This window comes from Dendrobates tinctorius, unplaced genomic scaffold (assembly GCF_039654945.1).
Source record: "Dendrobates tinctorius isolate UK_male_01 unplaced genomic scaffold, ASM3965494v1 ptg000272l, whole genome shotgun sequence".
In the NCBI taxonomy this organism is placed as follows: Eukaryota; Metazoa; Chordata; class Amphibia; order Anura; family Dendrobatidae; genus Dendrobates; species Dendrobates tinctorius.
The window spans coordinates 10,803,952-10,829,520 of NW_027361939.1; the positions used below are offsets into that span (position 1 = coordinate 10,803,952).

General features: G+C 46.1%; 1 protein-coding gene across 2 annotated transcripts in view; it reads right to left on the reverse strand.

The window, feature by feature from the left end:
- Positions 1 to 25,569, reverse strand: part of LOC141070527 (uncharacterized) — a 128,424-nt gene that overhangs the window by 66,806 nt on the left and 36,049 nt on the right. For both annotated transcript variants that reach the window (XM_073559534.1, XM_073559533.1), the window contains exons 2-4: positions 7,364 to 7,528; positions 7,190 to 7,238; positions 6,932 to 7,081 (exon numbers count right to left, since the gene is read on the reverse strand). In XM_073559534.1, coding sequence (XP_073415635.1) covers positions 6,932 to 7,081; positions 7,190 to 7,238; positions 7,364 to 7,528 — 364 coding nt within the window. The remainder of the gene's footprint in view (positions 1 to 6,931; positions 7,082 to 7,189; positions 7,239 to 7,363; positions 7,529 to 25,569) is intronic.

Genomic DNA, 25,569 nt, shown 5'->3' on the forward strand with positions numbered 1-25,569 from the left:
GGTAGTTCTTTCTGCCATCTCGCCCGATTTGAGACATGCTCTGGAAGAGTTTCAGGAGGACAAACCTGAGCGTTGTCCCATTGGAAAATTGTATGTTCCAGACCAGTGGAGGAAGAGAGTGATGTCTGAAGTTCATTGCTCTGCATTGGCTGGTCATCCAGGTATTTTTTGTACTAGAGATTTGGTGAGTCGGTCTTTTTGGTGGCCCGCCTTGTCTCGTGATGTCAGAAATTTTGTGCAGTCCTGTGGGACTTGCTCTCGGTCTAAACCTTGTTCTCGCTTGTTCTCTTGTTGATGCCTTTGCCGGTGCCCAGGAGGCCATGGACCCATATTTCAATGGATTTTATCTCTGATATGCCTGTCTCTCAGAGAATGACTGTTATTTGGATGATTTGTGATAGATTCTCTAAGATGGTCCATCTTGTACCACTCCCTAAGTTGCCATCTTCCTCAGAGTTGGTGCCCTTGTTTTTGCAACAGGTGGTTCGCTTGCACGGGATTCCTGAGAACATTGTATCTGACAGAGGAGTTCAGTTTGTGTCTAGATTTTGGAGGACTTTCTGTTCCAAGCTGGGAATTCAGTTGTCCTTCTCCTCTGCGTTTCACCCTCAGACCAATGGGCAGACGGAGAGAACAAACCAGACTTTGGAGTCGTATTTGAGATGTTTTATTTCTGCTGATCAGGATGATTGGGTTTCATTTTTGCCCTTGGCCGAATTTGCTTTAAATAATAGAGCTAGTTCTGCCACTTTGATGTCACCTTTTTTTTGTAACTTTGGGTTTCATCCTCGATTATCTTCAGGGCAGGTGGAGCCTTCTGCCTGCCCAGGTGTTGACACTGTGGTGGATAGAATGCACCAGAGCTGGGACCAAGTGGTGGATAAGTTGTCTCTCTCCCAGGAAAAGGCCCAGTAGTTTTCCAACCGGCATAGGACCATTGGTCCCCAGTTTAAGGTGGGTGATATGGTTTGGTTGTCATCAAAGAATATCGCTATGAAGGTGGCTTCTCCAAAGTTTAAACCTAGATTTATTGGACCTTACAAGATTTTGGAGATTCTTAACCCAGTCTCTTTTCGATTGGCTCTTCCTGTTACATTTAAGATCCATAACGTGTTTCATAAGTCTCTGTTAAAGAGGTTTGTTGAGCCAGTAGTTCCTGTGGTGGCACCTCCTGACCCGGTATTGGTTGAAGGTAATGTGGAATATGAGGTTGAGAAGATACTGGATTCTCGCCTGGCTAGACGGAGACTCCAGTATTTGGTTAAATGGAAGGGTTATGGCCAGGAGGATAATTCTTGGGTCCCTGCATCCGATATTCATGCCGAAAGATTGGTTGGTGCCTTTCATCGGGCCCATCCTGATCGCCCTGGTGGCGTGGATGAGGGTTTGGTGACCCCTCCTCAAGGGGGAGGTACTGTTGTGAGTTCATTTTCCCCTTCACCGTCGATGTCTGATGAACTCCCTCTTCTGGTGAAGGAAGGTAGTGAGGCTGATTACCAAACACCTGATCTGGTAGATGATGACTGGGTAACAGGAAATTCTGACTGGATATAAGGCAGCCGACGCCCTTCTGAGTCGCTGGTGATTTCTCTGCTGGATTCTTGGAGACCAGTCTGATTCCTGCTTCCCAAAGATAAGTTTTTGCTCTGCTATTGAACTTATTAGTTTTGTTTTGTTTACCTTGTTTTTTGGAGTTCAGCCATACCCAGTCGGGGGTGTGCTGAGTTCCATTTTTTGTCTCTGATCAGTTTGTCTCTTTGCTCTGTCTTCAGAATTTACCTGAGTGCTGATATAGTCTTTTTGAAGTCCTAGCGACTTCAGGGCCTGTTTTTCCTATCAGACGGTTGGGACATTTTTTGGTAGGGTTTTTTGCGGATTGCAGACAGCAGCTTTTCTATCCTGTCCTTTTTAGTTAGCTTGGGCCCCATCGTTTGCTCAACCTATCTTTCTATCTGTGTTAGTGTTTTTCATCTTGCTTCACCGTCATTATATGTTGGGGGCTGCCTATTGCTTTGGGGTCTGCTCTGGGGCAGTTTAGATTTCCCCTTTCTTTCTTTAGGCCTATTTAGTTCTCCGGCTGTGATCGAGGGGTCTAGGGCATCATAGGAACCCCCCACGGCTACTGTTAGTTGTTGTGGATAGGATCAGGGGCCTGCAATCCGATAGCTACCAACCTCTCCGGTTTTCTGGACTTAGCTTGTATTTTTGTTTTTTCCTCCTTCGGTGACTCATTCATAACAGAACTGGTCCAATATTTATGGCCATAACTGTCTATCACTCCCCCATAATGATAGTTTTACTTCACATCACTTGTCCTATGTATTGCATTCTTTCTGTGCTGTGTTGTGCATAAATATGTAACATAGTAACATAGTAACATAGTTATTAAGGTTGAAGGGAGACTTTAAGTCCATCTAGTTCAACCCATATCCTATCCTAACTTGCCCTAACATGTTGATCCAGAGGAAGGCAAAAAAAACCCATGTGGCAAACAGTAAGCTTCACATTGGGGAAAAAAATTCCTTCCCGACTCCACATACGGCAATCAGACTAGCTCCCTGGATCAATGCAATATTAAGGAAACTAGTGTATATACCCTGTAATATTATACTTTTCAAGAAAGGCATCCAGTCCCTTCTTAAATTTTAGTAGGGAATCACTCATTACAACATCATATGGCAGAGAGTTCCATAGTCTCACTGCTCTTACAGTAAAGAATCCGCGTCTGTGAGTAAGCTTAAACCTTCTTTCCTCCAGACGTAGAGGATGCCCCCTTGTCCCCGTCACAGGTCTAAGAGTAAAAAGATCATTAGAAAGGTCTTGGTATTGTGCCCGCATATATTTATACATTGTAATAAGATCACCCCTAAGTCTTCGATTCTCCAAACTAAATAACCCCAAGTGTAATAACCTGTCTTGGTATCGCAGCCCCCCTAGTTCCCTAATAACCTTGGTCGCTCTTCTCTGCACCCGCTCCAGTTCAGCTATGTCTTTCTTATACACCGGAGACCAGAACTGTACACAGTATTCTAAGTGTGGTCGCACTAGTGACTTACAGTCATATGTAAAAGTTTGGGCACCCCTATTAATGTTAACCTTTTTTCTTTATAACAATTTTGGTTTTTGCATGAGCTATTTCAGTTTCATATATCTAATAACTGATGGACTCAGTTATATTTCTGGATTCAAATGAGGTTTATGGTACTAACAGAAAATGTGCAATCTGCATTTAAACAAAATTTGACTGGTGCAAAAGTATGGGCACCCTTATCATTTTCTTGATTTGAACACTCCTAACTACTTTTTACTGACTTCCTGAAGCACTAAATTGGTTTTGTAACCTCATTGAGCTTTGAACTTCATAGCCAGGTGTATCAAATCATGAGAAAAGGTATTTAAGGTGGCCACTTGCAAGTAGTTCTCCTATTTGATTCTCCTATGAAGAGTGGCATCATGGGCTCCTCAAAACAACTCTCAAATGATCTGAAAACAAAGATTATTCAACATAGCTTTTCAGGGGAAGGATACAAAAAGTTGTCTCAGAGATTTAACCTGTCAGTTTCCACTGTGAGGAACATAGTAAGGAAATGGAAGAACACAGGTGCAGTTCTTGTTAAGCCCAGAAGTGGCAGGCCAAGAAAAATATCAGAAAGGCAGAGAAGAAGAATGGTGAGAACAGTCAAGGACAATCCACAGACCACCTCCAAAGACCTGCAGCATCATCTTGCTGCAGATGGTGTCACTGTGCATTGGTCAACAATACAGCGCACTTTGCACAAGGAGAAGCTGTGTGGGAGAGTGATGCGAAAGAAGCCGTTTCTGCAAGCACGAAACAAACAGAGTTGCCTGAGGTTTGCAAAAGCACATTTGGACTAGCCAGTTACATTTTGGAAGAAGGTCCTGTGGACTGATGAAACAAAGATTGAGTTGTTTGGTCATACAAAAAGGCGTTATGCATGCGCTGTATTGTTGACCGATGCACAGTGACACCATCTGCAGCAAGATGATGCTGCAGGTCTTTGGAGGTGGTCTGTGGATTGTCCTTGACTGTTCTCACCAAAAAAGGTTAACATTAATAGGGGTGCCCAAACTTTTACATATGACTGTATATAGAGGTAAAATTATGTTCTCCTCATGAGCATCTATGCCTCTTTTAATGCATCCCATTATTTTATTTGCCTTTGCAGCAGCTGCCTGACACTGGCCGCTAAATGTGAGTTTGTCGTCCACCCATACACCCAGGTCTTTTTCAGTGACTGTTTTGCCCAGTGTTTTACAATTAAGCACATAATTATACATCTTGTTCGTTCTACCCAAGTGCATGACCTTACATTTATCCCCATTAAAGCTCATTTGCCATTTATCAGCTCAAGCTTCTAGTTTACATAAATCCTCCTGTAATATAAAATTGTCCTCCTCTGTATTGATTACCCTGCAGAGTTTAGTGTCATCTGCAAATATTGAAATTCTACTCTCTATGCCCCCTACAAGGTCATTAATAAATATGTTGAAAAGAAGCGGGCCCAAAACTGACCCCTGTGGTACCCCACTGCTAACCGTGACCCAGTCTGAGTGTGCTCCATTAATAACCACCCTTTGTTTCCTATCCCTGAGCCAGCTCTTAACCCACCTACACATATTTTCCCCTATCCCCATTGTTCTCATTTTATGTACCCACCTTTTGTGTGGCACCGTATCAAAAGCTTTTGAAAAGTCCATGTACACCACGTCCACTGCATTCCCTTGGTCCAGTCTGGAACTTACCTCTTCATAAAAGCTTATCAGATTAGTCTGACAGAAACGGTCCCTTGTAAACCCATGTTGATATTGGGTCATAAGGTTATTCTTCTCCAGATACTCCAGTATAGTATCTCTTAGAAAACCCTCCAGTATTTTACCCACAGTTGAGGTTAAACTTACTGGCCTATAATTTCCAAGTTCAGCTTTTGTCCCCTTTTTGAATATTGGCACCACATTTGCTATACGCCAGTCCTGTGGTACAGACCCTGTTATTATGGAATCTTTAAAGATTAAAAATAATGGTCTATCTATGACTGTGCTTAATTCCTGCAGTACTCGGGGGTGTATCCCATCCGGGCCCGGGGATTTGTCAATTTTAGTGATTTTTAGACGCAGCCGTACTTCCTGCTGCGTTAAGCAGGTGACATTTAACGGAGAATTTTTATCCCTGATCATGTTATCCGTCATGGGATTTTCTTGTGTAAATACTGATGAAAAAAAGTCATTTAGCATATTGGCTTTTTCCTCATCCTCATCCACCATTTCACCCAGACTATTTTTAAGGGGGCCAACACTATCATTTTTTAGTTTCTTACTATTTATGTAGTTAAAGAATATTTTGGGATTATTTTTACTTTCTCTGGCAATGAGTCTCTCTGTCTCAATCTTTGCTGTCTTGAGTTGCTTTTTACAGAATTTATTTAATCTTCTGTATTTAATTAATGCCTCATCACTACCTACTTGCTTTATTTCTCTAAATGCTTTATTTTTATCTCTTATTGCGCCCCTTACAGCTCTATTTAGCCTTAGTGGTTTCCTCCTATTTCTCGCATGTTTATTCCCATACGGTATATATTGTGCACAGGTCCTATTCAGGAAGCTAATAAACGTCTCCCATTTTCTTTGTGTATTTTTATGTCTCAGGATATCGTCCCAGTTAATTGCACCAAGATCTTCTCTCATCTGTTTGAAATTTGCCTTTCTGAAGTTTAGTGTCCTTGTAACCACTCTACTACACATCTTATTAAAGGATACATGAAAACTTATTAATTTGTGATCACTATTACCCAAGTGACCCCCAACCCTTTCATTTGAAATGTGGTCTGGCCTGTTGGTTAATATTAGGTTTAGCAGTGCCCTCCCTCTTGTTGGGTCCTGAACCAGTTGTGAAAGGTAATTGTCTCTCAAAGCAGTCAAAAACCTATTACCTTTGCTGGAACTGCAGGTTTCGGTTCCCCAATGTGATTCTTAAAATTTTGTATTAGTCAATGCTTGATGAATACCTGAGTAGTCTCTAAGGCTATGTGCACACGGTGCGGATCCTCCCGCGGATTTAAAAAAATCTGCAGGTCAAATGACCTGCATTTTTCCTGCGGATTTCTTCCTTTTTTTGCGGTTTTACTGCTGTTTTTGTGCGGTTTTCCACCTGCGGATTTGTAGAATAGAGCAGGTGTAAAACTGCAGCAAAACCGCATAAAAGAAGTGATATGCTTTTTTTTACCGCACAAAAACCGCGCATAAAAATCCGCAGAGTGTGCACAGCGTTTTGTTTTTTTTTAATTGGCTATAATGGTACTGTACATCACCTGCAGTTCTGCTGCAGATCCGCAGCGGCAAATCCGCTGCGGATCCGCGGTAAAAACGGCACCGTGTGCACAGGGCCTAAAGCTTGCAATTTGTTACCATCTTTTCAGTTAGCCATTAAAAGGTATCAACCACTGAGGACTCTCAATTCTGAATATTTTGGGATTGAACTATACTCTTACAGGGTGTTCTCTCCTGTACACAATACTCTAAGGTGAGCGTGCCTAGTGTTGATAAGGGCATACATCCCCTGTACAGATTTTACTATCCAGGGAGCACTTTTCCTTTTTCTAGCGTTGTTAGGAAAGGCACATAGATAATTTGGGTGCCACCCTATGTTTTCACAGTGAGTCACCGCACCCACAGTAGAAAAAAGTTTCTCAGGAAAAATACATCCATAATACGGCGTGTGTCAGAATATGGCCCCATGGGTGCGGTGTCACAGAATTGTATAGCATGAACCTATAATATGGCGATATACTTGTGGCCTAAGACTTTTTAGTTTTCCTTACTGCAATACAATTATATTTCTATGAACATATTGAATAAATGCCTCATAAATATAGATATTTTGGAACCTTATGGGGAGATACAGAACAACTCTTACCCAGACGGATGTCTCCATGTTGTGTGAGCAGGATGTTCCCAGCCTTCAAGTCTCTATGGATGATTTTTTTTGAGTGTAAATGCTGAAGACCAAGCAGCGTTTGGTAAGAGACCACCTGAATCTGGCCCTCAGTCAGGCCGTGTCCCAGCTCTAAACAGGGAAAGGTATAATATGTAAATCAGACATTTACAAGAGACTTCCATGTAACAAGTGTGTTTGACATACATGTACTGTATAAGGATTGTATTTTTTACTGACCATGCATAACTCCATCAAGAGCTCCTCCAGCACAGAACTCAACTACGATCTGAGAAAGAGAGAGAGCTACCAGTCATTTATGTACAGCGTTCTTTCTATCCAACGTTAGCCAACATTTGGTGAGTTCTGTACTTAATAATGAAAAACAAAGGTGTGAATTTATCAGCATCTTACCCAGAGTTGCCGATCCCAAAAAATTGCCTCTAGAAGCCTAAGGATGTTGAGATGCTGGCATTGCCCCAAAATATTAATCTCCGAAACATGATCCTCCAAGGCTTCTTCACATGAAATTTCAAGAATCTTCACTGCAGCCCACTCCTGTCTCTCCTTGTGGTGTGCCTGAAAACACAGTATTGTGCAATGAGCAATCAACATTCTGCAAAAGTGTAGCTTAAAAATTTCCATGGCCCTTGTACAAAATGTATTAATGTATATGACATGACCTTGGAACCATCAGGCATAGAGGTCCCATTTCAGCCACAACCTCTTCCTCATTAAGGCTAGGTTTACATTAGCATTTGAGTCTGCAGCGTATCATTCGCATATGCAAACGCATGCAAAAACGCATGCAAAACACTTGTTTATGCAGCGTTTTTTATGCACATCATCTTTCGCGTGACAGAAAAAAAAGCTGCGTGTGCATGCGTTTGCGAATGTCATCCGCTCAATGCCGACTTTTATTCCCCATTGACTTGCTGTGGGGTCGGGTTTCGGACGAAACTTCGACTTTTTTTTGCCCTAGTCGGACCAGCTTCATCCGAAACAAATTTTGTTTCATGAAACCCGATCCGACCAAAGTCGCTCAACTCTAGTTTGCGTTGTTTATGTGCCTGCGTTCGATATAACAGACAAAAATGGGCATGTCTCATGGGATTTCTATATGTATTTGAATCGAATGCATGCGTACGCATGTCCTTGCGTACCAATGCATTCCCATAGACAGTAATGTGTTTTTTTTTAATGCACTCATCCGCACGCGCATGCCTGCACATATTTGACGGATATTTGATGCCTCAAAAAATGCAACATAATGCGTTCTCTGTGCCCCGCCACACACAGTGCGAAACAACGCATTGCGTATGCCGCACCCCACAGGGCCGTGGGGTACTCGGTACTGGGCCAGTTCTGTTACTTCATGGGATGTCACGGCAGCGTGATCCGGTCCGTGGCCCTGGGCGAGCAAATAAATAATGAAGGGAATAGTTGTTATGAGGGATTAATTCGTGACGCCATCTGTTGTAGTCTGCAATAAAGGGGTTAGCCGACGCTGCTTGAAATACCTCTGGAGCTGTTGGTGATGCAGCAGAGTTGTAACAGCTCTCCACAGGCAGAGCTAGGCCCTAGGACAGTTGTATGCTTTATTTAAAATGGTGGTGACGGTTGTAATGCAGAGTAGATGACGCAGTAATAAAGCTGAGGACACAGCAGGGTTGCAATTTCCTTTTACCTTTACTTGATAGTCCAGGGTGCAGACCAGGCGATCACAGATAGTGAGGGAGATCTGGGTAGCCTGGAAGCAGTTCAAGATCCACTGAGCCAGATGGATATGGAGGCATCTCTTTTGCGATTTCTTCTGAGGTCCTTGCTGCCTAAAGCTGTGCTTGAGCCTCTATTCCTGCTTTTCTTTAAGCACTTGCCCGTATGGCAGGCAGCTTGAGCCTTTTTACAGGTGTCGCTCCTTTGTGGTGGCTCCTGGCTTTCTTATGCTGCTGTGCTGCCGAGTGTTTTATGGGGCCAGGAGGCACTCCTGGGGTGCCACACGTGCGCAAAAGTATGTGAACGCATGCAAACGCATGTCTCTGCGTACACCAATATATGTACGCATGATGCATGGGGATCTATGCGGATAAAATGCTGCAGATACAGACACAAATGTGAAACCAGCCTAAGTATAATAATGCTTTCTGAATTAGCTATTTACAATCTACTTTTGCTGACCAAAATAAATCGTAGACCTCATGCATATGGTCATAATATGGTGCTATACAGCTGTAGCATGGCACAGGGTGGTAACCATGGGCGAGACACTGGTCTTCTCCTGTAATGCCCTGATGCGCTACATGAAGGAGTGGGTCCTGGCTGGTTGTTGGTGATGTGAGGGTCTTGCCCCAGAGCGGACTGCCTGTGGCAGATGGTGTTGGCTGGGCAGGACCGTAGGTATTAAAGTTCAATAAAGGAGACTTCCATTAAAACATAGACTCTGTACTTAACGTTAACTTGGTAAGGGTTATGTACAAGGGGCAGCGAGTACAAAGTCTTGTGGACATTTCCTTCCTAGTGAAAAGTATTTTCACACACATTGTTTTCTTCCACTGTCGTCTATGCCAGGGCCGGTGAAGCACACTTGTTCACCCTACTTTGTCACAGTCTCACATGTCGCCACAGCCCTGAGCAGCAAGTCTCTCTACCTGCTCAGCGGTTCTGCGTCCTGTTTCTTCCAATACCGCTTGGGACCACCCACTAGTCCCACAATCCTGTTTAGGTCCGTTACCTTAGGTGTTTTGCAAGCTCAGGGTTTCTCGTGACACATTGTCCTATCCAAGAAGCCCTTTAAGGTGGAAGACCATTCTGTCTCTTCAGTCAGTTCCAGGTCGTACTACTCCCTTGTGCCATAGTCTCCTCTGCTGTAGTTCACCCAACGCAGAACTGCTCACAGGCACTTCCTACTTCTATTTGAACTTGTACCTATCTAACTACAGGAAGCAGTCACTTGCCCTAACACTAAGCCCCTCCCACTATGGGCTAGTCCTGAACTTTAACACTATGTTTACTCTAATGTTGCTTCCTAACTACAGTAAACTATCTACACTACTTATCTTATGTCCTAAGCCCTAAACTATGTCTTTCCCTATGCTGTACATTATCAACTTTACTTATACGCTATGCATATTACATTACCATATCACAATATATTACAGCACAATATACAGTGGGTACGGAAAGTATTCAGACCCCTTTAAATTTTTCACTCTTTGTTTCATTGCATCCATTTGGTAAATTCAAAAAAGTTCAATTTTTTTCTCATTAATGTACACTCTGCACCCCATCTTGACTAAAAAAAACAGAAATGTAGACATTTGTGCAAATTTATTAAAAGAGAAAAGACTGGTCATAAGTATTCAGGCCCTTTGCTCAGTATTGAGTAGAAGCACCCTTTTGAGCTAGTACAGCCATGAACTTTCTTAGGAATGATGCAACAAGTTTTTCACACCTGGATCCTCTGCCAATGTTCCTTGCAGATCTTCTCCAGTTCCATCAGGTTGGATGGTGAACATTGGTGGAAAGCCATTTTCAGGTCTCTCCAGAGATGCTCAGTTGGGTTTAGGTCAGGGCTCTGGCTGGGCCAGTCAAGAATGGTCACAGAGTTGTTCTGAAGCCTCTCCTTTGTTATTTTAGCTGTGTGCTTAGGGTCATTGTCTTGTTGGAAGGTGAACTTTCGGCCATGTCTAAGGTCCAGAGAACTCTGGAAGAGGTTTTCATCCAGGATATCTCTGTACTTGGCCGCATTCATTTTTCCTTCAATTGCCACCAGTCATCCTGTCCCTACAGCTGAAACCAACACCCATAGCATGATACTGCCACCACCATGTTTCCCTATTGGGATTGTATTAAGCAGGTAATGAGCATTGCCTGGTTTTCTCCACACATACCGCTTAGAATTATCACCAAAAAGTTCTATTTTCATCTCATCAGACCACAGAATCTTATTTCTCACAGTCTGGGAGTCCTTCATGTGTTTTTAAGCAAACTCTATGTGGGCTTTCATATGTCATGCACTGAGGAGAGGTTTCCATCGGGCCACTGTGCCATAAAGGCCTGACTGGTGGAGGTCTGCAGTCATAGTTGACTTTGTGGAACTTTCTCCCAGCTCCCTACTGCATCTGAGGAGCTCAGCCACAGTGATCTTTGGGTTCTTCTTTACCTCTCTCACCTCACCAAGCCTCTTCTCCCACGATTACTCAGTTTGGCTGAATGGCCAGATCTAGGAAGACTTCTGGTGGTCCCAAACTTCTTCTATTTAAGGATTATGGAGGCCACTGTGCTCTTAGGAACCTTGAGTACTGCAGAAATTCTTTTGTAACCTTGGCCAGATCTGTGCCTTGCCACAATTCTGTCTCTGAGCTCCTTGGCCAGTTCCTTTGACCTCATGATTCTCATTTGGTCTGACATGCACTGTGAGCTGTTAGGTCTTATCAGTTTAATTAAACACAGCTGGACTCCAATGAAGGAGTAGAAACATCTCAAGGAGGATCACAAGGAAATAGACAACATGTGACTTAAATATGAGTGTCTGAGCAAAGGGTCTGAATACTTATGACCATGTGATATTTCAGTTTTTCTTTCTTAATAAATTGCCAAAAATTTCTACATTTCTGTTTTTTTTCAGTCAAGATGGAGTGCAGAGTGTAGATTAATGAGAAAAAAAAATGAACTTTTTTTGAATTTACCAAATGGCTGCAATGGAACAAAAAATGAAAACTTTAAAAGGGGTCGGAATACTTTCCATGCCCACTGTGTATACAAGACATAATACACATTACACAATACAACAGGTTTGGTGTCTTTAGGGGTAGTGTGTGGAGGAGGACTCCCAGACAGTGAAAGGACAGGTACCCTGGGGATCGCCATCAGGGTTCCTGAAGGAACGATACTGGGAAGACAGTAAAAGGAAAGACTTGACTGCAGTTGTCAGGGAAACAGGGGGCGGGGCAAGCATAAAAGGAGCAGGGGACGTGCTGAAGTGGCAGTTGACAGAGAGCAGGACAACAGACAGGAAGCCGTGGGAGACAGAAAGGACCGAGGGAGCAGACGGTGTGTTGTGGAGAGACCGACAGGGGCATGTGAAAGGAAAGCTGCTGACTCACCGACTAGTGACACGTGAGAGACTTGCACCGGCGGCTGCTCCCCGCATACGGTCCCATACAGCGACTCCTGCTGCTTCCCACCCTGTTGTGACAAGGCGGCTACCTCAGCCGACCGCAGCGACGACAGACCATTCCTTTACAGCGGTCAGGACACTGCCCCCCTGCCTTCTCCCACAGCTGCGGCCCTGTCATCACCGGCCCCAGGGGGAGCCACCTCGCTACAGGCGGTAGTAGAGGCCCCCATCCGGTTTGTTCAGGGACCCTGAGCAGAGGTTGGTGAACGGTTATATTTTGAGACTGCGTCATAACCCCGCGGTGAGACAAGAGCCGTAAGGAGACGCCTGTTGCGCCCATCGGCACAGTTTCTTCAGGGCCTGTTGCACCCCACCGTCATCGTTTCTTCAGGGCCTGTTGGACCCCACCATCATCGTTTCTTTAGGGCCTGTTGCGCCCCACCGTCATCGTTTCTTCAGGGCCTGTTGCGCCCCACCGTCATCGTTTCTTCCTAGGCCTGTTGCGCCCCACCGTCATCGTTTCTTCCGGGCCTGTTGCGCCCAGCTCCATCCCGGAATATCGAGGCATCAAGGCAGCCGCATCAGCGACCTCTATGCGGCCATGCCTGTGATCCTGACAGACCCCTGGAAGGATAAGTTTATTATAAGAAATAAGGACCCCTCAGTTTGGTCATGTGTGGCCTATAGCACCAGGGCCAACCGAGTTAGTCGCACTACCCATAAGAAAGTGTTGTTAGGTTTGTTGAGTCCCTGCGTGGACTGGTTGCTGTTAATAATTTTTTTTTTGGTTGCTTAATATAGCCCCAGCGGCTACAGTTTATAAAAGTTATTTCCACAAACCACACTCAGTCTCGTGTCTTGTCACTGCATCCTGCAACCTGCTAGAACCCTACACTTGGCGTAGTCGGCAGGATGCAGTCTCTGAGCACAGACAGTGGTGCCCCAGATCAGGGTAGAGCTGTAAACTCTACAAATGATGAGGGTCCTCGTACCAGCATATCATTGGGGGCCATGCTGAACAACCTGCCTAGATTTTCCGGCTCCAATACTATGTTATGGAGCTGGGCAGAGCGGATGCGGGGGCTCTTTCGGATGCACCCAATGACCCCTGATCTGGAGGCTGAGGTGGCACTCATGGCACTGGACGGGGAGGCACGGAGGTCAGTGATGTTGAAACCTCCGGGTCACCGCAACACTTTTGAAAAAGTGTTACAGATAGTAGAACAGACCCATGGGGACCCTACTGATGTGGGAGAGTTAAGAACCCGTTTGTTTAGTCGGATGCAAGTAGAGGGGGAGATGATCACAGAGTATATGAATGTCCTCCAAGAATTGCATACGGCTATAGAAAGAAAGGACGGGGTAGGGGCAGGACCTGTTGACATTATCCTACGTGACCTACTGGGGACTGGTTTGCGAGATCCATTAGTCAAACAGGCACTGCGGGAACAGATCAGGATGAATCCCCGAATAGATTTTTCAGAGGTGGGAAGTCAGGCACGTGCTCGAGAGCAGGAGCAGGGGATGGCGGTCCCCGTGGGGAAAGTCCGAGGTGTGGAGGCCTCCGCGAATGTAGTCAAGGAGCCTCAGTGGGTGGAAGAGATGAAGCAAGAGCTGAAAAGTATTAAGGCTAAGTGCACACGTACCGGAACTCTCGCGGAAATTACCGCGAGAATTCCGGAATTCCAGTCCGCGGGAAAATCGCATTTTAAATTCCCGTGATTTTCCCGCGGAAAAACTAGCATTTTGCAAGCGTATTTAGCTTGCAAAATGCTAGCGTTCTCCAAGCGATCTGTAGCATCGCTTGGAGAACTGATTGACAGGTTGGTCACACTCGTCAAACATAGTGTTTGACGAGTGTGACCAACTTTTTACTACTGAGGCTGCCTATGCGGCATCAATAGTAAAAGATAGAATGTAAAAAAAAATAAAAAATGGTGTTATTCTCACCCTCCGACGTCCCGCGCATCCGTTCCCAGTAATCCTTTGCGAAAATGCCCGCGATGACGTCAGTTCTCACGGGATCGCGACGTCTCGCGGTAATTCGCGATGACATCGCGTGAATGACCGCGAGACGTCGCGATCCCGCGAGAACGGACGCCATCGCGGGCATTTTCGCAAAGGACTACTGGGAACGAGAGCGTGAAGAGAAGCAGGAAGACTGCGCGGGACGTCGGAGGGTGAGAATAACAATATTTTTTATTTTAAATTCTATTTTTTACAGGGATATGGTACCCAAAGCCTGGAGGACAGTCTCCTCTCCTCCGGACCGTGGGTACCATCCGCAAATGTTCTGCTTACTTTCCGCATGGTGTGCACAGCCACATGCGGGAAGTAAGCGGAACAATGCATTCCTATGGGTGCGGGATCGCCGCGATTCCGCAAATTAATGAGCATGCTGCGTTTTTTACCGCGAAGCGATTCCGCCGCGGTAAAAACCGCAGCATTAGTACAGCATTGCGGAATCCCATAGGAATGCATGGGATGCTTATTTTTCGCGTTTTTGCAGCAAAATCGCGCGGTTAAAACCGCTGCGGAAACGCGAAAAAAACGCCACGTGTGAACTCAACCTTAAGGGCGAGTTGGCCGAAGTAAAGAGAAGAACCGAGACCGGGACTGGACGACCTGGCTTTTACCCCGGCTTCTGGGGATCACGCTCCCCGCGAGGTGGTCAACCTACACAGGCCCGGTGTTTTGAGTGTGGAGAACCAGGCCACTTTGCCCGAGAGTGTCCGCGGCGTGGGAGATACCCACCCCGGCCGCCATTAAACTAAAGGGCTCCGGGCTGGGGGGACGCCGCTCGGAGACGAAAACCACCACTAGGGGTGGTGGAAGTCCCAAAGATTTGGTAGCAAAATGTCTGGTGGTTTGGGCAGAAGTGGAGGGCCAGGCCTTCAGGTGCCTGGTGGACACGGGGTCACAAGTAACCACTATGCCCGCAACGTATTTTCAACAGAACTTCCTGGAAGCAGCAAGGCCTCAGTGGGGGCCCGTGATCAGATTAGTAGCTGCCAACCAACTGCCGGTCCCAGTTGCTGGGGTGGTGTGGGTGCAAGTGACGCTGTGTGGTAAATCCCTTGGTCACAGAGGGGTGGTACTGACTCAAGGAGATGCTAATAAGCAACACCCCGTCACCCTAGGCATGATTGTTCTACGAGAGTTCGGCAACCTACTGCTCAATGACCCTACACAGAGGATTCTGAAGCAGTGGGGTTCTCGCACAGCCCAGGGACAAGTTTTCCAGCAGCTGGTGCGGGGAGCACGGGTACATCAGGACTGCCAGGAAGACGAGGCTCTGGGTAAGGTCATCACGCCAGCGACTCCCCTGCTTGTGTTACCTCCTGGACAGACTGTAGTGGCCCTGCCCATTCGATCCCCGATACCCATGGAGGGCGTGGAGGTGCAGGTGGAGTCGTGTCAGTCGGAGCGCTTACCTCCTGGCATATTGGTGGCCCGTTCCCTGGCTACCGTGCAAAAAGGAGCCGTCCTGGTGCGCTGCGTTAACCTTGAAGACCAAGACACAGTTCTGAAAGCACGGACTGTGCTGGCCAAACTAGTAAGGCCTTTAGAAGAAGTGCTGCCAGCTCCTGCGGTTCAATTACAAGTACACCCCGAGGATCCTTGGGAAGTAACAATACGAACCTTACAGGCCCATGAAGTCTCGGCACAAGAGAAGGGCCGAAAGATTTTGGAGCAGATGCGGGCCGAGCTTTCTGGATTAACTGCAGCCCAACTCTCACAGATAAAAACATTGCTGGGACAGTACCATGAAGTATTTGCTAGTCATGAGGATGATTTTGGGTATACCACCGCCATCACTCATGAAATCCCCACAGCAGGAGCGGCCCCTATCCAGGAACGATATCGACAGATTCCGCCACAACTCTATCAAGAGGTGAAAACTTTGCTGGCCCAAATGCTACGAAAAGGGGTGATACGGGAAAGTCAAAGCCCCTGGGCGGCCCCAATCGTGTTGGTCCAGAAGAAAGATGGTACACTACGATTTTGTGTGGATTATCGTAAACTGAATGCTTGCACTATTAAAGATAAAAGGAGAGATACAGGGCGCATCCACTGTGTGAAATCCGTATAAAACAATTAAAATTGTGGAACAGTAAGGAAGGTGCTCACCTATTGGGGTTGTGAGGAAGTCACAACACCCATGAACGCTTAAGAAGCAGCAGCAAGTCTGCACAGGGTCCTAGGACAGAATTGCAGAAATGACGTGGAAGATATCTGCCCTGATGAAGTGAGCCAGCAGGCTCAGGAAACGCATTGGCTGAATAAAGAACCCTTTACTCTACCAGAAGCAAGCGCAGTCCTTATTGCACTTCCACGTCATTTCTGCACTATTAAAGACTCATATCCACTGCCCCGCATAGAAGAATCCCTCTCCGCCTTGGGAAAAGCTACATATTTTTCAACCCTGGACTTGGCCAGTGGGTACTGGCAGGTGCCCATGTCAGAAGAAGATAGAGCCAAGACAGTGTTCATATTGCCCATGGGACTGTTTGAGTTTAATCGGATGCCGTTTGGGCTGGCCAACGCCCCCGGGACCTTTCAGCGATTGATGGAGTGGTGTCTGGGAGATCTCAATTTTGAGGCTACGTTGATCTATCTGGACAACATCATCGTCTATGCCGCCACCTTTGAGGACCACCTGAAGTGGTTGGGACAGGTACTCAGCCGGTTGCAAAAGTACGGGTTGAAGGTGAAGCCTCAGAAATGCCACCCATTGAGTATCTGGGTCATGTCGTTTCGGCAGAGGGTGTGAGGCCATCCCGGGAGAAGGTTGCTGCTATCCAGGAATGGCCTACCCCCGAGACGGTGAAAGATGTGCGGGCTTTTCTGGGGTTAGCTGGATATTACCGTCGCTTCGTAAAGAATTTTGCATGTCGAGCTCGAGCCCTGCACGACCTGCTGAAGGGGGCTCCCGCTGGGGCCAATGGGCGAAAAATCCAGTGGCAACACCCTCAGGAAGAGGCCTTCCGAGACCTCAAGGCTGCGCTCTCGGATACCCCAGTGTTGGCTCATGCGGATTTCTCCCAACCGTTCATCCTGCACACTGACGGGAGTCTTCACGGGCTGGGGGCTGTGTTGTCACAGGTTCAGGATGGCCGGGAGAGAGTGATCGCATATGGAAGTCGCTCACTCCATGACTCCGAGCGTAACCCTGACAATTACAGTTCTTTTAAGCTCGAGCTCCTCACAGTGATGTGGGCTATGACTGAGAGATTCGCAGAGTACCTAGCGGGCTCCGAGGTGGTAGTGCGAACTGACAACAACCCACTGGCTCATTTGGAAAACGCCAAATTGGAGGCTCTGGAACAGCGATGGGTGACCCGGATGGCGAAGTACAATTATAAGATTATCTACAAAAGAGGGGCCGAGAATGTCCATGCAGACGCCCTCTCCAGGATTCGACATACAACTCCAGGACAGAATCGAGATGAAGAATTAGAAGGAGAGGAAATACCGTACGCTCTCACTGTTGCCGTGCTCACAACTGACAATAAAAAAATATCTTCCTCTGAGACCCCAAGGGGCATATTAGAACAATCCCGGGATAAGTGAATGCAACAGCAACAAGAAGACGAAGAGGTTGGCCTTCTCAGGACATGGGTCGCCGCTGGGCAATTACCCCCTGACTCTCAACGGCAAAATTTGACTCAAGACCTGTTGCTTATGCTGCGACAATGGGAGAGGTTGGTTATCCGAAAGGGATTATTGTATCGTAAAATAACATCACAAACAACCTCAATGACGGTTTGGCAGGTGGTTACGCCAGGAGCCCAACTTCACGTACTGGCGGCTCACGAAAAAGGGGCCCATTTCGTAACAAAAAAAACTTTGCAAAGGCTGCAACCGAAAGCTTACCACCCACGCTTGCTGTTGTGGACGAGATTTGCCGGACCTGCCGCTTGTGTGAACTAACCAAACCACCCGCTCAGCGAGCCGCAACACAGACTATTGTGACCTCAGCGCCCCTTGAGCTCCTGACGGTGGATTATCTGACCATTGGGCCCGCACTTCAGGGATACGAACACTGTCTCGTTATGGTAGATCATTTCACCAAGTTCGCTGTGGTCACCCCCACTCGGGATCAGACCGCAGAGTCAGCTGCCTCCGCCATTTGTAGAAATTTTATACAAGTATACGGCTGTCCTCAACGAATACATTCTGATCAGGGAGCATGTTTTTTGGGGAAAGTCATGGAAGAACTACATCACCTCTATGGAATTGACAAATTCCGGATCACACCGTATAACCCGCAAGGGAATGGGGCTTGTGAACGATTTAATCGGACATTGATTCAGATGTTGCGCACTCTGGAGAGTGACAAGAAGGCCCGTTGGCCCGAATATGTTTCCGAATTAGTTTGGGTCTATAACAATAGGGTACATAGAGTGACTGGCAATACCCCCTATTCCCTGTTGTTTGGGCGAGAAGGTAAAGGGATCACGGAGGTGAAGTTAGACCCCGAAGAACCTCAGCCCTGGACTGGAGTGTCGTCTTGGGTCCGGAATCATCGCCATCGGCTGCAAACTCTTCACTGAATTGTACACACCAAGCTCCGAGACTGGGAGCACCCAGGGAAGAATGCAACCCCGCCTCCTCACCTCCAAAGTGGGGACCGGGTGCTTGTACTAGATCAACGCCCCCAGAACAAACTGGAGCCGCGTTGGGAAGAAAGTCCTTATCGGGTCTTACGCCGTATCGATCCGGACGGACAGGTGTACGAAATACGACCCGAGGAGGATGAAACACTGCCCACTCGTGTTGTGCATCGTAATATGTTACGCCCATGTACTTCCTCCGACCCCTAGCAAGCGGAGCCTATCCCGTCGACATCTGAACCGTCTTCTGTATGTTGGGACCTGGACGACGACGAAGATTGTCTCCCAGGACCCGGAGGCCCTCCACTCAGTAATGAATCATCTGACACAATTAGCCCGCCCGCACCAACCAGCCCACCGATGTCCACCACCCCAGACGACTCTACCTCAGTCGAACTTAGACACTCCGAGTGGTCAACAGTCGGCAAACCCCCTGAACGATATGAGCAAGATCAATTCATATGGCAACGAACATTGAAACCTCTACAGACCGAGCTCAATAGACTAAGGCTCTCGCCCGAGGACTGGCGAGCTTATGGGGGGGAGTGTGGGGAGGAGGACTCCCAGACAGTGAAAGGACAGGTACCCAGGGGATCGCCATCAGGGTTCCTGAGGGAACGATACTGAATCATAGAATCATAGAATCGTAGAGTTGGAAGGGACCTCCTGGGCCATTTGGTCCAACCCCCTGCTCAAAGCAGGATTCGCTAAATCATCCCAGTCAGATGTATGTCCAGCCTCTGTTTGAAGACTTCCATTTAAGGAGAACTCACCACTTCTCGTGGCAGCCTGTTCCACTCATTGATCACTCTAACTGTCAAAAAGTTTTTTCTAATATCTAATCTGTGTCTCCTCCCATTCAGTTTCATCCCATTGCTTCTAGTCTTTCCTTGTGCAAATGAGAATAAAGTTGATCCTTCTACAATGTGACAGCCCTTTAGATATTTGTAGACAGCTATTAAGTCTCCTCTCAGTCTTCTCTTTTGCAAACTAAACATTCCCAAATCCTGCAACCTTTCCTCATAAGACAGGGTTTGCAGACCGGTCACCATTCTGGTCACTCTTTTCTGAACTTGCTCCAGTTTGTTGATGTCTTTTTTAAAATGTGGTGCCCAAAACTGGACACAATATTCCAGATGAGGTCTGACCAAAGAAGAGTAGAGGGAAATAATGACTTCACGTGATCTAGACTGTATGCTTCTGTTAATACATCCTAGAATTGCATTTGCCTTTTTTGCTGCTGCATCACACTGTTGACTCATATTCAGTCTGTGATCTGTTAGTATACCCAAGTCTTTTTCACATGTGCTGTCACTTAGCCCTATTCCTCCCATTCTGTATATGCTTTTTTCATTTTTATTGCCCAGATGTAGTACTTTGCATTTCTCCCTGTTAAAAACCATTCTGTTAGTTGCTGCCCACTTCTCCAGTTTATTTATATCTTTTTGAATCCTCTCTCTCTCTTCTCTAGTATTAGCTATCCCTCCTAGCTTTGTGTCATCAGCAAATTTAATCAGTTTACCCTCAATTCCTTCATCTAAATCGTTGATAAAGATGTTGAACAATACAGGGCCCAGGACAGAGCCCTGTGGTACCCCACTTGAGACATTCTTCCAACTGGATGTGCAGCCATTTACGACCACTCTTTGGGTCCGATCACTAAGCCAGTTATGAATCCACCTAACAGTTGCCTTGTCCATTCCATACTTAGTCATTTTTTCAATAAGGATTGTATGAGAGACTTTGTCAAATGCTTTGCTGAAGTCAAGATATACTATATCTACAGCATTTCCTTGATCCACCCAATCAGTGATTCCGTCATAGAAGGAAATTAAGTTAGTCTGACATGACTTATTAGTTACAAACCCATGCTGACTCTGTTTAATCACTTCATTCTTATCCAGGTACTGACATACTGTACATGTTGTTTAATAATTTGCTCAAAGATCTTTCCTGGTATAGAAGTCAGACTCACCGGCCTATAGTTGCCTGGGTCCACCTTCTTCCCCTTTTTGAAGATAGGAACAACATTTGCTCTTCTCCAGTCTTCTGGCACTTCTCCTGTTCTCCAAGAACTTTCAAAGATTATGGAGAGGGAAGACAGTAAAAGGAAAGACTTGACTGAAGTTGTCAGGGAAACATGGGGCAGAGCAAGCTTAAAAGGAGCAGGGGGCACGCTGAAGTGGCAGTTGACAGAGAGCAGAACAACAGACAGGAAGCCGTGGGAGACAGAGAGGACCGAGGGAGCAGACGGTGTGTTGTGGAGAGACCGACAGGGGCCTGTGAAAGGAAAGCTGCTGACTCACCGACTAGTGACATGTGAGAGACTTGCACTGGCGGCCGCTCCCCGCATACGGTCCCATACAGCGACTCCTGCTGCTTCCTACCACATTTTAAAAAAGACATCAACAAACTGGAGCAAGTTCAGAAAAGAGCGACCAGAATGGTGACCGGTCTGCAAACCCTGTCTTATGAGGAAAGGTTGCAGGATTTGGGAATGTTTAGTTTGCAAAAGAGAAGACTGAGAGGAGACTTAATAGCTGTCTACAAATATCTAAAGGGCTGTCACATTGTAGAAGGATCAACTTTATTCTCATTTGCACAAGGAAAGACTAGAAGCAATGGGATGAAACTGAATGGGAAGAGACACAGATTAGATATTAGAAAAAACTTTTTGACAGTTAGAGTGATCAATGAGTGGAACAGGCTGCCACGAGAAGTGGTGAGTTCTCCTTCAATGGAAGTCTTCAAACAGAGGCTGGACAGACATCTGACTGGGATGATTTAGCGAATCCTGCTTTGAGCAGGGGGTTGGACCAGATGGCCCAGGAGGTCCCTTCCAACTCTACGATTCTATGATTCTATGATTCTATGATTCTACCCTGTTGTGACAAGGCGGCTACCTCAGGTGACCGCAGCGATGACAGACCATTCCTTTACAGCGGTCAGGACACTGCCCCCCTGCCTTCTCCCACAGCTGCGGCCCTGTCATCACCGGCCCCAGGGGGAGCCACCTCGCTACAGGCGGTAGTAGAGGCCCCCATCCGGTACGCTCAGGGACCCTGAGCAGAGGTTGGTGAACGGTTATATTTTGAGACTGCGTCATTACCCTGCGGTGAGACGAGAGCCGCAAGGAGACGCCTGTTGCGCCCATCGGCACAGTTTCTTCAGGGCCTGTTGCACCCCACCGTCACAGCTTCTTCAGGGCCTGTTGCGCCCCATCGTCATCGTTTCTTCAGGGCCTGTTGCGCCCCACCGTCATCGTTTCTTCAGGGCCTGTTGCGCCCCACCGTCATCGTTTCTTCCGGGCCTGTTGCGCCCCACCGTCATCGTCTCTTCAGGGCCTGTTGCGCCCAGCTCCATCCAGGAATATCGAGGCATCAAGGCAGCCACATCAGCGACCTCTACGCGGCCACGCCTGTGATCCCGACAGACCCCTGGAAGGATAAGTTTATTATAAGAGATAAGGACCCCCCAGTTTGGTCATGCGTGGCCTATAGCACCCGGGCCAACCGGGTTAGTCGCATTACCCATAAGAAAGTGTTGTTAGGTTTGTTGAGTCCCTGCGTGGACTGGTTGCTGTTAATACTTTCTTTTTTGGTAGCTCAATATAGCCCCAGCGGCTGCAGTTTATAAAAGTTATTTCCACAAACCACACTCAGTCTCGTGTCTTGTCACTGCATCCTGTGAACCTTCTAGAACCCTACAGTAGGAGCGTGACAGTCCAGTCCACAACCCTTTACAAAGCTCTAGTATAACATTCATAACCTTCTGTTGTACTTTCTGTAGCAAATTGAGGTTAAATTAATTTGTGGGATCGTCATCTCTTTGGGAAGATGGTTGGCATATAAAAATTTTAAGTTTTAACATGGTGGATCATTGCTCACAACTGGATGTGACTAGCTTTATATTTTTATACCTAGCAAAGCAATTTACATCACTGTGCAAAACACAAATCTGAGGCCATCTGACCACTATCTAAACCTTACAGCATCCCTAGTCATGTGTAGGGTGTAGGTTTACTGCCCAACATTACAAACCAAAATACTGGTCATAAGATTTATCATGGTGACCCCACAGTCATTGCCTGTGTGAATTAAATTATGGCATGCTCCAGGCTGGATACTAGCGAGAATAATATTAATTGAACAGCTCAAATCAGTACTAGTTGGGTGATTGGGTGAAATGGTAGCCTACTCATCTCTTCCCAGTCCAGCCTGGTGATATCCCAGATTTTACACAATTCAGATGTTAAAACCCTTTCTTTGAAATCACCTTCACAATTATTGCATACTTTGAACTTGAGAGTTTTTGGATAGTTTCTGCTTGAACTTCTTCGTAGGATGTCAGAGTCGCCTCCCAGAGCTGCTGTTCTACTGTGAACTTCCTCCCACCCTGATCTTTTGCTTGAGGATACTCCAAAGATTCTCAATAGGGTGGAGGTCAGGAGAGGATGGTGGCCACACTATGAGTTTCTCTCCATTAATGCCCATAGCAGCGAAAGACTCAGAGGTATTCATTGCAACATGATACAGAATGATGAGTTATCATGCATGAAGATGATTTTGCTATAGATCTGTAGATTGCACAGTTCTTTTTTGTACAATGGAGGAAGTGGTTTGTCATAAACTCTATGTACTTTGCCCAGGTCATCTTCACACCTTCAATGACCCTAAAGGGGCCTACCAGCTCTTTCCGAATGATTCTGGCCCAAAACATCACCCAGCCACCTCCTTGCTGACGTCGCAGTCTTTTTGGGACCTAATGGCCATCCTTCACCTATCCACTTATTCATCAGTCTGGACCATCCAGTGTTGCATGGCACTCATCAGTAAACAAGAGTGTTTTAAAATTAGTCTGGGCCCAAGGCAACCATTTATGCTTGTGAGCAGTATTTGGGTGGCCGAATAGTAGCTTTATGCACAACTGTAAGCCTCTGGAGGATCCTACACCTTCAGGTTCGGGGAACTCATGAGGTGTCAGCAGCTTCAAATACCTGTCTAGTGCTTTGTAATGGTATTTTAGTAGCTGCTCTCTTAATCCGATGAACTTGTCTGTCAGAAACCTTCCTCATTATGCCTTTATCTGCACAAACCTGTCTGAGGGGTGTATCAGCCACAAATCTCTTCACAGAATTTACACATTTGAAGAGCATCCAGCTCTACATAAACCATATCAAAAAGAAATAATAATAATAAAATTATAATTTTTATTCATCATCACATAAAAACACAATAGACACAGTAATGATAGATGCAGTGATTGGTATTATGAAACAAACAAAAATTCCCCGGAACCACTCAACTCTAAGACATAATAATGTGCACCACAGAAAAACCTCCAAGGAAGAGAAAGTAATAAATAAAGCTAGCCACAAAACCTAAATATACTAGTGTTCAGAATCAGAACCTCACCCTGCAATTATGTTCAGGCAATGTATAAGTTAAAATTCGATACAGGTCAGAGGTGAAGGACCAATACAGGGTAAAGAGACTATGAAGAGGTAAAAAATGTGGCTGACATAGAGTGAATATCCCAGAGGTAGATCTATATATCAGAGCGGTATCCCTTAGTACATAAAGTGACAGTGCAGATTAGAGTGCCATTCAGTGCTTACCCATATGGGTGAGTATCCCGGTTCCGGGAACGTGCCCCGACGCACGTTTCACCTATTTGGCTTCCTTCCCCCCGAAGAAGCCAAATATGACACTTAAATTAAGTTTGCATAATAGTTTGGAGCAAAGTGTACTAATATTATTTCTTTCGTACCATTGATTGCATGGTGCTGTACATGTGAGAAGGGTTTACAGTCAACATACATGTATAGTGTCACAATCTCCACTCTGTTACTGTCTGATATGTTACTTTGTGTAGGGGTTATGTTGGGTTTGTGCTGCATCATCTGTGTTCACTTTCCTTAGTCTTCTATTTAAGCATGCTAGCTCCTTCACTTTGTGTCAATCGTACACTTGCTGTTGTCTGTGTAAGTCTGATCACTATGTGCTCTGCGCCTGACCCAGCCTTACTTTATTCCCTTCCTGGACTTAGACTCTTTGCTTGTGATATGACTTCTCTTTTGTCTGCTCCCTGTAAACTATATTGCCTTACTGGTTTTCCTGAACCCGGCTCGTGAATTGGATTTCGTCTCTGACTACCCCTTGTTGTACTGCGCCATTTCCTGGACCTGACCTCGGATCGTTTGACCTCCCTTTAATTATCCAGTAAGTAGTTTTAAATTACTATCTGTTACAGTAGTTTTTCCCTCCATTTTTGGGACTTATTATTACTATAGTGACTCACGTCACATATAGATTACAATGAACAAACCAACAGTGAAAAAGAGGACCCTACCCTCAAGGGCTTACAATCTACAGGAATGTCTAATTCATTTTTTGTAGATGCCATGTAAAGAAACAACAAAATTTGACAGACTCATCTTCACCTCACATCTTGTGTCGGAAGTCTGTGTGGTTTTTCTTCTACCTCACAAGTGTGTTCTGAAAGGAAATGCTCAACAGTCTACTCAGACTGAGTGGAGATTTAGTCACTGTGCACTATGTACCAGCCATCTCTTCTACATTATTTGGATTTCCTACATAGATTACTGGTTCTTTTGGCTTTATATACAAGTATGTTATGAATGAGTCACCGTAGGAGGCAAAAACAGAAATACTAGCTACAGTAAGTCCAGAAAACCATAGAAGTTGGCAGCTATCGGATTGCAGACCCCTGAACCTAACAACAACAAATAGCAGTAGCCGTGGGGGGTTCCTACGGTGCCCTAGACCCCTCGATCACAGCCGGAGAATTACATAGTCTAAAGACAGAAAGGGAACTCTAAACTGCCCCAGAGCAGACCCCAAAGCAATAGGCAGCCCCCAACA